Source organism: Phragmites australis, chromosome 14, assembly GCF_958298935.1.
Source record: "Phragmites australis chromosome 14, lpPhrAust1.1, whole genome shotgun sequence".
In the NCBI taxonomy this organism is placed as follows: Eukaryota; Viridiplantae; Streptophyta; class Magnoliopsida; order Poales; family Poaceae; genus Phragmites; species Phragmites australis.
The window spans coordinates 3,824,417-3,837,274 of record NC_084934.1 but is presented as its reverse complement, the minus strand read 5'-3'; the positions used below and the strand labels follow the sequence as shown (position 1 = coordinate 3,837,274).

At 47.2% G+C, this 12,858-nt stretch overlaps 2 protein-coding genes across 3 annotated transcripts; one reads left to right on the top strand and one right to left on the bottom strand.

The window, feature by feature from the left end:
* The first annotated feature begins 1,771 nt into the window (after nt 1-1,771).
* LOC133890669 (multiple C2 domain and transmembrane region protein 16-like) lies at nt 1,772-5,345 on the top strand. The gene has a single exon (XM_062331146.1). It carries the CDS (start codon nt 1,929-1,931, stop codon nt 5,049-5,051), a length of 3,123 nt encoding a protein of 1,040 aa, XP_062187130.1. The 5' UTR covers nt 1,772-1,928; the 3' UTR covers nt 5,052-5,345.
* A 25-nt stretch (nt 5,346-5,370) lies between these two features.
* On the bottom strand, nt 5,371-11,334 carry LOC133890670 (proline--tRNA ligase, chloroplastic/mitochondrial-like). Of its 2 annotated transcripts, XM_062331147.1 has the most exons (11): nt 10,972-11,334; nt 9,598-9,654; nt 8,816-8,926; nt 8,572-8,658; nt 8,384-8,497; nt 8,030-8,236; nt 7,657-7,794; nt 7,243-7,404; nt 6,203-6,402; nt 5,849-5,932; nt 5,371-5,726 (listed from the first exon to the last, which is right to left on the bottom strand). In XM_062331147.1, exons 1-11 carry the CDS (start codon nt 11,266-11,268, stop codon nt 5,585-5,587), a joined length of 1,599 nt encoding a protein of 532 aa, XP_062187131.1. In that variant the 5' UTR covers nt 11,269-11,334; the 3' UTR covers nt 5,371-5,584. The 2 variants fall into 2 exon arrangements, with proteins under 2 accessions (XP_062187131.1, XP_062187132.1); XM_062331148.1 differs by lacking the exon at nt 8,816-8,926.
* Nucleotides 11,335-12,858: the final 1,524 nt, after the last annotated feature.

Sequence of the window (12,858 nt, the reverse complement as noted above, 5' to 3'; positions counted from 1 at the left end):
TTTGGGCGGCCGAAAGCAAGAGGAGGTGTGGTGCACTAAGGGGAAGTCAGCCAGGGGTGCTCCGGCCGAGGACTTGGCCGTGGCCCGACCGATGGCAAGCACAGAAGGGAGCGGCGCCCAGCGTACGTGGACGACTGTGCCAGTGACGGGCTCAAGACGAAAAAGTACGGGCAACAGGGCGAAGAGAGTCCCAAGAAGCCCACCATGCTCTCGGCTCACCGGGGGTGGCTATGCCGTGGCGGCTCAATAGTGGGGTGGTGGAGCAAGACGTCGGAATTAGGGAAGAGAGGTTGGGGCGCCCGATTTGGTAGGGATCTGAGGGGGAGCCCCCGGGATTCACCCTAGGACTCTTCGGGCAACCTTCCTCTAGGGTTCTCGTGGCTTGGGCTCAACTGTGCGGGATTTTGGCCGGCAGCGCGTGCTGCTTGGTATGTTGTGCTCTACTCTGTGTTCAACTGGGTGGGAGGGAGAAGAGAGAGTGGTGAGTGAGAGAGAGGAGAGAGACCAAAAGGAGAGTGCAGGGGGTTAAGGTGGCGGCCTCGCTTGGTCAGAGAAGGCGGCGTCGGAGACGTGGTTTGGTGGTCGGCCTCCTTTGTCAACAACGGCGGCCGATAGAGAGACATAGAGAGGGATGATCGGTGGAGAGGATGACCAGTGGGCCCAAAAAACAGTAACTGATCTGAATAAAAAAAATACCCTTCCCTCTTCTCTGATCCAAAAGAAGATCTTTTCAATCCCCAAAATTATTCTAGGGATTTTTGTGGTATACTATAATTCATGTGCAGCCTACTTTAATTGATTTAACCCAAAAAGCATGGGCCATTTTTAAATTAAAAATCTACAAAGTTGCAACCTTTTCTATATTACTCAAATTTTTAGGGCTTCAAATTAAATCCCTAAATATAAGAAAATTCACTAATATTTTATATATGTCATGGACTAATTTCTAAAACTATTTCAAGCCCTAGGTTACATAGCAAATTTGGTGAGTTCCTTCACCATACATAAATTTTTATTAAACTTAACAATTTAAATTCAATTTCTATTATATTAATTACTTGCTTAAAACTTCAATTATGATGCTAATGATGCTCATGAATGCTTAATGACATATTTAATAATTCCAAGATGTTACACTCTTGACAAGGTGATCCCGACTAGGAGGTCTATTGTCTACAATAACCCTGTTGAGTTCAACTGCTTCCTCTATATTGACGCGAAAGATATTAGACTGATATGCTCCAACTCTTCTTCTGCTACACTGCAAGTCAAGTGGTAACGATCTATGATCATCTACTCGTATGATTTTTTAGTCGAACGTGGTAGAAATTTTTTATTTTATGCTAGCATAGCTTACCCGTTCCCCAATACCTAATCATTAGCATCGCCTGTTTCAAAACAAAATTAAGCCTTACATTCCTAAACTAAGTGAGTACTTTCTCTGGTCATAAATATTTGTCGTTTTAACTAAGATCAGATCAAACTTCTACAATTTTAACCGTCAATAACTTCCAAAATATTTAATTTGGAAATAAAAAACATATGTGTAGATTTCTTTTGAAAAATACTTTCATAATATTATATTTTTATTAAATATTATAATTATATTCTAATATAAAATAATAATTAAAGTTATATATTAAAAACTGTAAAAAATCAAAATTAATAAGTATTTACGATCGGATGGAGTATTAAGCAAAGAAGCATCGTGAAAAATGGTTCCTTTTAATCATATCTAAACCGCGTGTCATTCGCTATGTATTTATAATACTACTAGACTTTTAAGTCTCCAGCACGCGTACCGACGCACACACTGACTGACAGCTCCATGCAGCTGGAGCTCAGAGGCGCCTCGGCGTGGTTGCACCGGCCGGAGCAGTAGTAGATCAGTGAGTGCTACAGGTGTTTGAATCAATAGAGTCGTGGCGATGGCCACGACGGCGAGGAAGCTGGTGGTGGAGGTGGTGGAGGCGCGGAACCTGCTGCCCAAGGACGGCATGGGCACGTCGAGCCCCTACGCGCGCGCCGACTTCGACGGGCAGCGCCGCAAGACACGCACCGTGACGCGGGACCTCAACCCGGCGTGGAACGAGGAGCTCGAGTTCGCCTTCCCGCCCGCCGGCGTCGGCGTCGACCCCGTCGCCGGCGAGCCGCTCGAGGTCTCCGTGCTCCACGACGTGCGCGTGGGGCCCAGTCGGCGGAACAACTTCCTCGGCCGCGTCCGCCTCGACGCGCGCCAGTTCGTGCGCAAGGGCGAGGAAGCGCTCATCTACTTCCCGCTCGAGAAGAAGAACTTCTTCAGCTGGGTGCGCGGCGACATCGGACTCAAGGTGTACTACGTCGATGAGCCGCTCGCGCCGCCAGAGCCAGAGACACCCGCCGCTGGTGACGCCGCTCCTGATGCCGCGGCAGCGGAAGCAGCAGCACCACCGCCGGCCGATGCAACGGCTTCTGCTAATGAGCCGCCGAAAGCAGAGGAGCCGATGGACGCAGCTCCAACACCACCGCCGGAGGCGGCAGAGGCAGCAGCCGGGGACGTAGCCACCACGGAGAAGCCACCGGAGGTTGATCCCGCAGCGGCGACCCCTGCGCCGGAAGATACACCCGTAATGACGGCAGAGGCGGTAGCAGCATCGGAGGAGAAGGCGCCCGAAGAAGAGCCGGTGCTAAGCCTACCACCGCAGCCGGCACCAACGCCGATGCCGCGGCAGGTGTCGATGCCTGTGCGCCGGCCGCCGCCGCCTCCACCGGAGGAGCCGATGGAGCGGAGCAAGCACGATCTGGTGGACAAGATGCCGTACCTGTTCGTCCGGGTGGTGCGCTCGCGCGGCCTGCCCGCCGGCGCGCACCCGCACGTGCGCGTGGCCGCCGGCGGTCGCCACGCGTCCACGCGAGAGGCGCGCCGCGGCGCCTTCTTCGAGTGGGACCAGACCTTCGCATTCGTGCGTGACCCGGACACCGATACGCCAGGCCCCACGCTCGAGATCTCCGTGTGGGACCTCCCGCCCGACGCTGACGTGTCCATCGCCGACGACCGCCACTTCCTCGGAGGGCTCTGCTTCGACACCGCCGACGTGCACGCGCGGGATCCCCCCGACGGGCCGCTCGCCACGCAGTGGTACAGACTCGAGGGCGGGCAACGCCTTGCTGGCGCCGACCTGATGGTCGCCACGTGGGCTGGAACGCAGGCCGACGAGGCCTTCGCCGAGGCGTGGAAAGCGGACTCCCCGGCGTCATCCTCGGCCACGACCGCCGCCGCGTCGCGCGCCAAGGTGTACGTCTCGCCCAAGCTCTGGCTCCTGCGCCTCACCGTCATCGAGGCGCAGGACACGCTCACGGCTCCGCCGCCCCGCGACGCAGGCATCGCGGTGCGCGCCACGCTGGGCTTCCAGGCGCTCAAGACGCGCACCACGCCAGTAGCACGCAACGGCGGGCCGGCGTGGAACGAGGACCTGTTGTTCGTCGCCGCCGAGCCGTTCATTGACGACGACTGCCTCGTCATCTTCCTCGAGGTGCGGCACGGCAAGGAGGCCATCCCCGTTGGCTCGGCCAGCATCTCGCTTACCACCATCGAGCGGCGCATCGACGACCGGAAGGTGGCGTCCAAGTGGCTCGATCTCCTCCCGTCCGATGAGGCGACAAAGAGAGTCGGCAAGAAGGCGGTCATGCACATGCACGGCGGCCGGCTGCACGTACGCGTGTGCCTCGACGGCGGCTACCACGTCGCCGACGAGCCGCCGTACGCAAGCAGCGACTTCCGGCCGTCGGCGCGGCAGCTCTGGTGCCCACCCGTCGGCGTCGTGGAGCTCGGCATCGTAGGGTGCAAGGGCCTCCTTCCGATGCGCACCGCCGACGGCAAGGGTTGCACGGACGCGTACGTCGTGGCCAAGTACGGACCCAAGTGGGCGCGCACGCGCACCATCTCCGACAGCTTCGACCCGGCCTGGAACGAGCAGTACACGTGGCCAGTGTACGACTACTGCACCGTGCTCACAGTCGGCGTGTTCGACGACCCGCCGCCGGCCCAGCCCTCGGACGGCGGGAAGGACGCCGCCGCATGTTCGCGGCCGATGGGGAAGGTTCGCATACGGCTGTCCACGCTGGAGAGGGGCCGCGTGTACCGTGGCATGTACCCGCTCATAATGATGCTGCCCACCGGCGCGAAGCGGATGGGCGACGTCGAGCTGGCCATCCGCTTCGCCACGTCTGGGTCGATCCTCGACGTGCTGCACATGTACAGCCGGCCGGCGCAGCCGGCGATGCACCACCTGCGGCCCGTACCGGCCGTGAACCGCGACGCGCTGCGGCTGGCCGCGGCGCGCATCTCGGCGGCGCACCTGGCGCGGTCGGAGCCGCCGCTGCGGCGCGAGGTGGCGATGTGGATGCTGGACGCCGCGGAGCCGCGCGGGTTCAGCATGCGGAAGCTGCGCGCCAACTGGAACCGCGCAGTGACCGCGCTCTCGTGGGTCGCCGATGCGGCGCGGTGGGTGGAGCACACGCGGTCGTGGCGCAACCCGACGGCGACCGTGATGGCGCACGCCGTGCTCGTCCTCCTCGCGTGGCACCCGGGCCTCCTCGTGCCGACGCTCACGCTCCACGTCGCCGCCGTCGGCGTGTGGAAGTACAGGCGCAGGCCGAGCGCCCCGGCGCCGCACCCGTGCGTCCGCGCGTCCATGGCGGAGGCGCCGGACAGGGAGGAGCTGGACGAGGAGTTCGACACAACACCGAGCGCGAGGCCGCCCGAGGTGGTGCGGGCACGGTACGACCGCGCCAGAATGGTCGGCGCGCGGCTGCAGGCGATGGTCGGCGACGTCGCGACGCAGGCGGAGAGACTGCAGGCGCTGGTGTCATGGCGCGACCCTCGCGCCACCGGGATCTTCGTCGCGCTGTGCGTCCTCTTGGCCATGGTGCTGTACGTGGTGCCGATCAAGATGGTGGCCGTGGTCGCCGGGTTCTGCTACCTCCGGCACCCGATGTTCCGGGACCAGATGCCGGCGCCGGTGATCAACTTCTTCCGACGGCTACCTTCCATGTCTGAACGGATCATGTAGGACCATGCAAGCGGTGGCAACGTGGCATGAGATTGGCAATGGATTGCTGGAGAGACGAGGAATTTGAATGGAGTAATATGCAGTTGCAGTTGTACTCTGTCGTAGCAACATGTTAAGTAATTCTCCTTTAATTTCTATGCTAGAACAAAATAAAGCAGCGTACTTCGTTGTAAAAGAATTCCTCTTCTTTTTTTTCAGTCCTTCATTCGCAGTACTAGTAACTTCGAATGGAATCCATTTAACAGTTCAGTGTAATTGATGCATGACTTAAAATACATGGAAATTTATTGGAAACAAGTGAGTCTAACTAGGCAGAAACTTGTAAACAAACTTCATTGCTTAGATTGTATTGTAATACGCCGCAAAACTGGCCAATTGATTATAGAATTTACAAGTATCAGCAGTACAAGCATTCCACTGCTAATCCATGAACCATGATCAATGCAGACCACATAGAAACAGGAAGACGGGGTAAAATCCTAAAAAAAAAAAGAAGAAAAACGTTTTGAAGTCTGGCAGTAGACAAGGATGACCTAGTATGACTTCGCGAAAATTGCAACTTCCTCTGCCGGGTTGCCAGTCATGAAGCATTTTTTCGTGCCCTCTGGCTGCTCGAACGGGAAGCACCTGATGGTGGCGCTGGTCTCTTCTTTCACCTTCAGCTCGTCAGCATCGCTGAAGTTTACAACAGATCAATTAAATTGCCAAAGCGTGTATCATTTGACAGATAATTACTATAGTATTGTCTGTCACGACCTGATATTGAGGACACACATGGCTTAGCGAAGTTAACATACCTAGCTGACCAAGGACCTCTAGCCCACTTTCCCTCGGCAATGGCTTCCTTCAGCTCTCCGTATGAGCTTACATCAACTATATTACTGCAAGAGTGAAAAGGCATTTCTTAGCTCGGCCTAAATTTGTTAGAAAGGCAAGATTGCAAATGCAGTGATACAATGAGAACCGAACCTTTGGATTATTCATATCCAGAATAACATCTCTACTGTATAAATCTACAAAGCATTTGCCAGATTTTATATAATTAACAAATTACAATGATATCAAACAGTTATGCTCATGGAGAACAGTTGGTTTGCAGACAGCAATCAGGATGCAATTGGACACAAGATCAGCGAATTGAAAACAGATACCTGTCACGGAATGCGATGGCCTTCTGTAGAAGCGATGCTTGTATGTCCTCTAGACGGCCCTTTATATGGTTCACCAATGTTGATGGCTCCATAGACACACCAAACTCCTTTCCTTGCTTTCCAGGGACATCACGCCTAGAAACTACAACACTCTTATTTGTGACATCACGGGGACCGATCTCTATTCTTACAGGAACCCCCTGTTAAAAGCAATACAAGCAAATGTGAGAACAAGTCCACATAAACGAAAATAAAGGTAAATAAACTCTGTCCAGATTGATGCCTATATGTTTGATTATAACAAGAGGCAATATCAAGTGCACAAGATCATATTGATGAACATATGTAAAACTCTTCATCCCTTGGATCTAATCACAGCGACCCATGTTGTAGGTGGGAGTTCTCCATTCTACTTATGTAGTTTTTTTCATTTGAAAGTTACGGTGGGCCTAAACCGGCCCAAGTGAAATGGGGGAACTCCCACCACCAACAAGACTAGATAAGTGGAATGAGATTAGATCCAACAAGTCAGAGTGGGTCGCTGAGATTAGATCCAATAGATGAGATTGAGTCTGTGCATATGTTCACCAATATGGTTTTGTGCACCTGATATTTCCTCTTACAATAAAGCTCAAAATCCATCTATGCACAAAACAAGACTAAATACAGAAAGTTAACTATTTCATCTTAACTTTGTCAGATTATGACGATCAGTAGATAGTTTGCATTACAATTGAATTGAAGGCAACACTGGAACATAATTTGTTTAGACATTGCTTTGGACTTTTAGGCAATATAAAAATCGAGTAATTTCCAGTCAAAGAATGAAACTGACATGTTCTACCAAAAAATAGAGTAATGGACTCGAACAGACTTTGATGCACATAGGCCATAGCCATGAGATACAGACTGATGAAATCATCAAATTAAGATGAAAATGGATTTTCATAACGAAAGCATACAAATCTCAATATGGTATAAACAGAATCATTGAATACCACAAAGAATCGGGTTTAAACTATAAAAGCAGAAGCAATTACTTTCATCTCATAAAAGTTGAACTTAAATCCAGGTGTCCGCAGCTCTGTGTCATCCACTTTGACTCTAATTCCTGCATAGTTGAGTGTTTTATGAACTGAAGCTACAGCTTCCAGAACAGCAGCCTTCTCATCACCCTTTTTCCATATAGGTACTATTACCACCTGAGTTAAACAGGAACAGATATATTATTGCAGCCTCGTGTGTTTTGGGTTCGAAAACAGAAAGCATATACTCGCAATAAGCAAAAGTCTGTAGAGAAAACAACATAAAGACATAAATTTAGGTTGGCCACTGAGCCCATTTTTGAGAGATTAATAGTAGCACAAGAAAGAAAGGAGGGAAGACTAGTTTAATCAGGTAGAAGTGCTTTTGTGTTATAGCATGTAAATGATCAACAGGAAACAAAAGGAGACCTGAATGGGTGCAATCCTTGGAGGAAGCATTAGACCAGCATCATCACCATGAGTCATAATAATCCCACCAACAAACCGAGTACTAATAGCCCAAGAGGTCTGCCAGACATGTTCGATTTGACCATTTTCATCCATGAACTGCAGGCAACGACAAAGTCAAAATAACCTACAATAGCTAAACTGCTAAAGCAAGATCAGCATTCAGCAAACAAGAAACAATTAAAAGGAATCACTTGCAATCCCTGTGAATAATTCCTTCTGAAATTTTTGATATAGAAATTGAGTGTAGCAGCCATAACATAAAATTCTATGCGTATAAAAAGGATCCAACACACGAAGTGTACAGGACCTGAAAATAGTTGGTAAAAGATACCTGTGTTCCAAAGGCTCGGGAGAAGTTCTGGCCAAGGTTGTGACTAGTTCCAGCTTGTAAGGCCTTCCTGTCACCCATCATAGCTTCTATAGTGTAGGTCCGATTAGCACCAGCAAATGTCTCCACTCTTGATTTCCTACCCGGAATAACTGGTATTGCAGTTTGCTCATAAGCAAATTTGGTATATACATCAATCATCTGCATCGCCTGCAGAGCAAATGAAATGTAGCAGATGAGGTAGTACATAGAACCTTTCATTGCTTTGAAGTAGTGACTTTCATGTGCCACTACATGCATGGTACTGAAAATTTAAATGACAGAAGCAACAATAACTTGGAAAATGAGAAAACAGACCTCCTTCTCTGCCTCCTCGAGGGTGGCATGAGCTGTATGACCTTCTTGCCATAAAAATTCTAGAGTTCGGATGAATGGTTTAGTCCTCATTTCCCATCTTGTCACATTAGCCCACTAGGATAATAAGAACTATTTAGCACAGTGAATGATAGTGGACATCTACTGATCTAAATTTGCAACAAAGTTACCTGGTTAATCATGAGAGGAAGATCACGATAGCTCTGAATCCATTTGGTGAACATATGGTTTACAATGGTCTCACTTGTTGGTCTTACCTACAAAGCCCTCAAGAATGGAAGTTCAAAAAGTTCAGCTTTAGAGGCAATCTACTCATATCATTAAGCCATTAATCATCAAATATTAATGATCATTGTTAGGAAAAAAATGTGCTTTTATAGCCAATTTACGGATAAGATAAGAGCAAGGCATTACTACAAGCTTTTCCTCTAGTTCTTTTCCTCCTCCGATGGTGACCAATGCAAGTTCTGGACTAAATCCTTCGACGTGACTAGCTTCCTTCTCTATAAATGAGTACGGAATGAACTGATACAATAAAGCGGACAAGCATAAGATACTACAGATAAAGAAGTGGCAGATGGAATCTAATTCAGACAAGCCATGATATGATCACTTAATGAAGAAATAGTAGCATGAAACAAGGCAAATGATAATGACACATAGTTAAAAGGAAGACAATGACTGCAGATTGCCCTACTCAAAGATGAACATTTGCACCCGCTTCCTCTGAATTTGAGACAATGTGAATCTCACCTCCCAAGAGTCTCCATTTGCATAGTTTTCATAGATGTAAGCTACAATATATGGAACATGCATTTCAGATTTGCTAATCCTGAATTCCCGCCAAGTGCCAACAGAACCAAACTTCATCAATAAAACATCAAACTTCAGCTTTGATTTGCCATTTTGACCTTTTTCCACTTAAGTGTCTTTTTGCATCCTAAAGCAAGTTAACAGCAGCTAGCAATAGCATTCCACTTCAAGTCTAAAAGCAAGTTAAGCTTTTCTACATTCTAGTAGCAATGAGAGATGAACTTTGTTGCATTAACAAATGTCGTGCCCACCAAAATCACAATATAACATTACAAATTTAAAACATAGAGCCACAGAAACAAACTTACTTCTTGATCAAACAACATATTATCATTGTCACTATGAAAAAAAAAACAGAAACAGATGGATTATGCTCTGTGTACCTGCGGGAAGTACATGTTGCTGTGTCCAGTCTCCTTGAACTTCACATTCAAATAATCCTACAACCAAAAAAACAAACAACGAAAAATCTGACATTGTGCGAAAGATAGCACTAAAACGTATACCAAAGTAAGAGAAGCTAAACACTAAATAAAAAGTGTCATGTGTAACAAACGTTTGAACACTAAATGAATTCAAGAAATCACAGTAGAAACAGTGGATGATTTTCCAAACACCATAGTAGCACTGAATGATTTTTAAGAAACCCAACTTGGTAACTGCGAACACAAAGATACAAATTTCACACTAGGACAGCACAAAAATCCACGTTCTTCACAACAAATTCACTAAATTATTCTGTGAAAGCACAAGGCGAAGAGAAAATGCTAAAAATATTGCCACGCCGAGAAATTAGCACCAAAGAATACACTGTATGACTACAACTATGCTAAAATCACCAAATTGCACATATAGACATCACCAGAAGTGTATGTTTAGACAAAGATTAGAGCTTTGCTACACAGCAGCTCACGTAACCACTATCCCTTGTTCTTTACATCAGCAATGTTCACCTCAACCCAACAAACAGATACATCAACACGTGCAAAGAAGGAAGCAAAGCATGCAGGATGGTCAGGGCCGTCCCTAAGCAGGTGCGAGGCGAGCACTTGCACAGGACCCCCATTTTTAGAGGGCCCTTAATTTTCTATATTACATTAATTTGCTTATTAATTAAGCATGTTATTAAACCTAGTTAGTACTCTGGCTTCAACGTGCATGAAAAAATCATAGAACCCACCAACTTCGCCTCTCTTCATCATGCATTATTTTCATACATGCTGTCACACAAGCAAAAAGCCTTGTATTTTCCTGGGAAGATTTAATCAAAATCCTCCATGATAATGCTCAAGCTCAATCTCACATGTTCATGGGCTCCTTATTAACTAACTCCTCCCCTATCGATCTGTAGAATGGATTGATATAGTTCCTGATGTCGTAAGGGTGTTATCAATGGTTTCATGCCGCTTTGACGCAGCAGCTTGCTATTCTTGGAACCGAGGTCTCGTAAATTCGTATGCCTATTCACTCCACGTACTTACATACAACGTCTACACGGCATTTAAATGTCTAGTGTAGTTTCTATTAAAAAATGATGCTTCTCAATTGAAATATATATAGACAATAGAGATTTAAGAATATTTTTATCAAGTATAATATTATTAGATTTTAAGAAAATATTAACCCAACCGCAATGTAATATTAGATATATATCCTTATCAGGGCCCAATTTCACTATTGGCACAGGGTCTTCGATATGTTTGGGACGGCCCTGAGGATGGCTCATGACGAGTACCAAGGAGGACAGGAGCACCGACCTGGATGGCCTCCCAGATGGCATATCCGTAGGGGCGGATGACCATGGTGCCCCTTACGGGACCGTAGTCCGCGAGCTCGGCGGCGGCGATCACGTCCGTGTACCACGCGTTGAAGTCCACCGACCGCGGCGTCACCTGGCCCTCCCTGTCCCCACCGCGGGTCTCCGTGGTAGCGGGCGCGGTAGCCGAGGCCTGGCCCCTAGACGCGGAGGCCGCGAGCCTCGCCGCCGGCAGACGGCGCCGGAGCAGGGGCTTGGACGGGGAGAGCAGCGAGGGGAGGCGCAGCAGCGACGCCATTGGGGGATTGGCTGGATTGGGGTGCTGTGCCAACGCCGATGGTTTAGCCGAGGAAGTAGTCTTGATGGGCTGAGCTGGGCTGGTCTCGGATGGGCTTTTATTGGGGTGCGAAGCTTCCTTTTGCAAGCGCAAATTTCTTTTGCATGAGAACGGTAAAAATCAAAATAGATAACATATTTGATCGTATTTATCGAAATAGATAATATATTATCGTATTTATATATTTAATATCCGTATTTAGTACTCAAGTGTTGAAAATTGTGAACAGTGTCATATTTTATATCTCAGATACCAAATACAGCCAGCCCTCTGTCAACTCGTGTTGCGATGTACAATAGCCACGTTGATTAAATTTTATTTTCACTCTCGTTCAAAACGGTGATCTTCTGTTACTCCAAAAAAATTAAAACTTTTTTACGTATTCCATAATCCATATACAACCCATTTTAATTAGAGTCACCCAAAAATCCTTTATATATTTTAAACTAAAATTCTCATACGGTGACATGCAAAATATCAGGTTCCTCACATTATCTGCTCTACGAGTTGTCGCACTGGTATGTAAAAGGTCCAAGATTTTTTGCGTGTGGTCAACTATAGAATGTGTATTCCTATATGAAGCTATTGTATCTCTACTTATCTGCCAGTTTGTGTTCTTTTTATCTCATTCAACAGTTTTGTGTTCCATGTTTCCTTTGTTTTTCCTATGATTTTGATGAGGTTATAGGAAGCAACCCAAATGGTTCGCTGACCAATTATTAAGCAGCTTCGCTTTTATGATCAGGATCTTGATGAATACAGGTGACGAGTCAGTTGACTTTAGAGGTTATCCTGCTTTAAAGCGTAACACAGGGAACTGGATAGCATGCTCATTGATTCTTGGTAAGAATTCAATCAGAGTTATCCGTTGAATAACAATTTGACCATGCCTGTTTTTCTTAAAAATGATTAACATTTGAGTGATCATATCACCGTGAACTTCTTTATGGAATCATATCTCCGTTGACTTGTTAGCTTCAAAGTATGCAATTGATTGATTGGAAACCGTCCTCGACGTTTAGTCTCTTCAGCATCTTTTCACGTTAAAAGTGTGTCTTAATATTTCTCCATAAATATCGGTTCTTTGTTATCTGGCACTGTTCTTATTTGGGTACAAGAGAATTGTGGATATGAAATTGGATTTGGAATCCCTACTTTTTTCATTGCCCTTTGTATTGGAAGCTTTTTTATAGGTTCGGAGAGAAGGATTTCAGATACCTAGAGGAAGCTCACTTACAAGAGCATTTCAGGTAGTTGCCGCAGCCATTCACAAGCGAAAAGCTGATTTGCCCGTTGATAGTTCACTTCTCTATGAGCTACATGATAATAAAAGTGCATCTAGATCTTCTAAGTGAGTTTTAGCTTATTAATGATAAAATAATTAAGGGACTAATAAGTTTATTGGAGCTATGAACAGATTTTAGTCTCATTGGTGAAGTTATACGATGTTGATGTTCCTCGAAAAAAAAAGAGAAGCGATTTGTAGTACTCAATAGGATTTAATTTTATTTTATCTTTAAAATTGAGTTTGAAAAAACCGTACTATCAAGA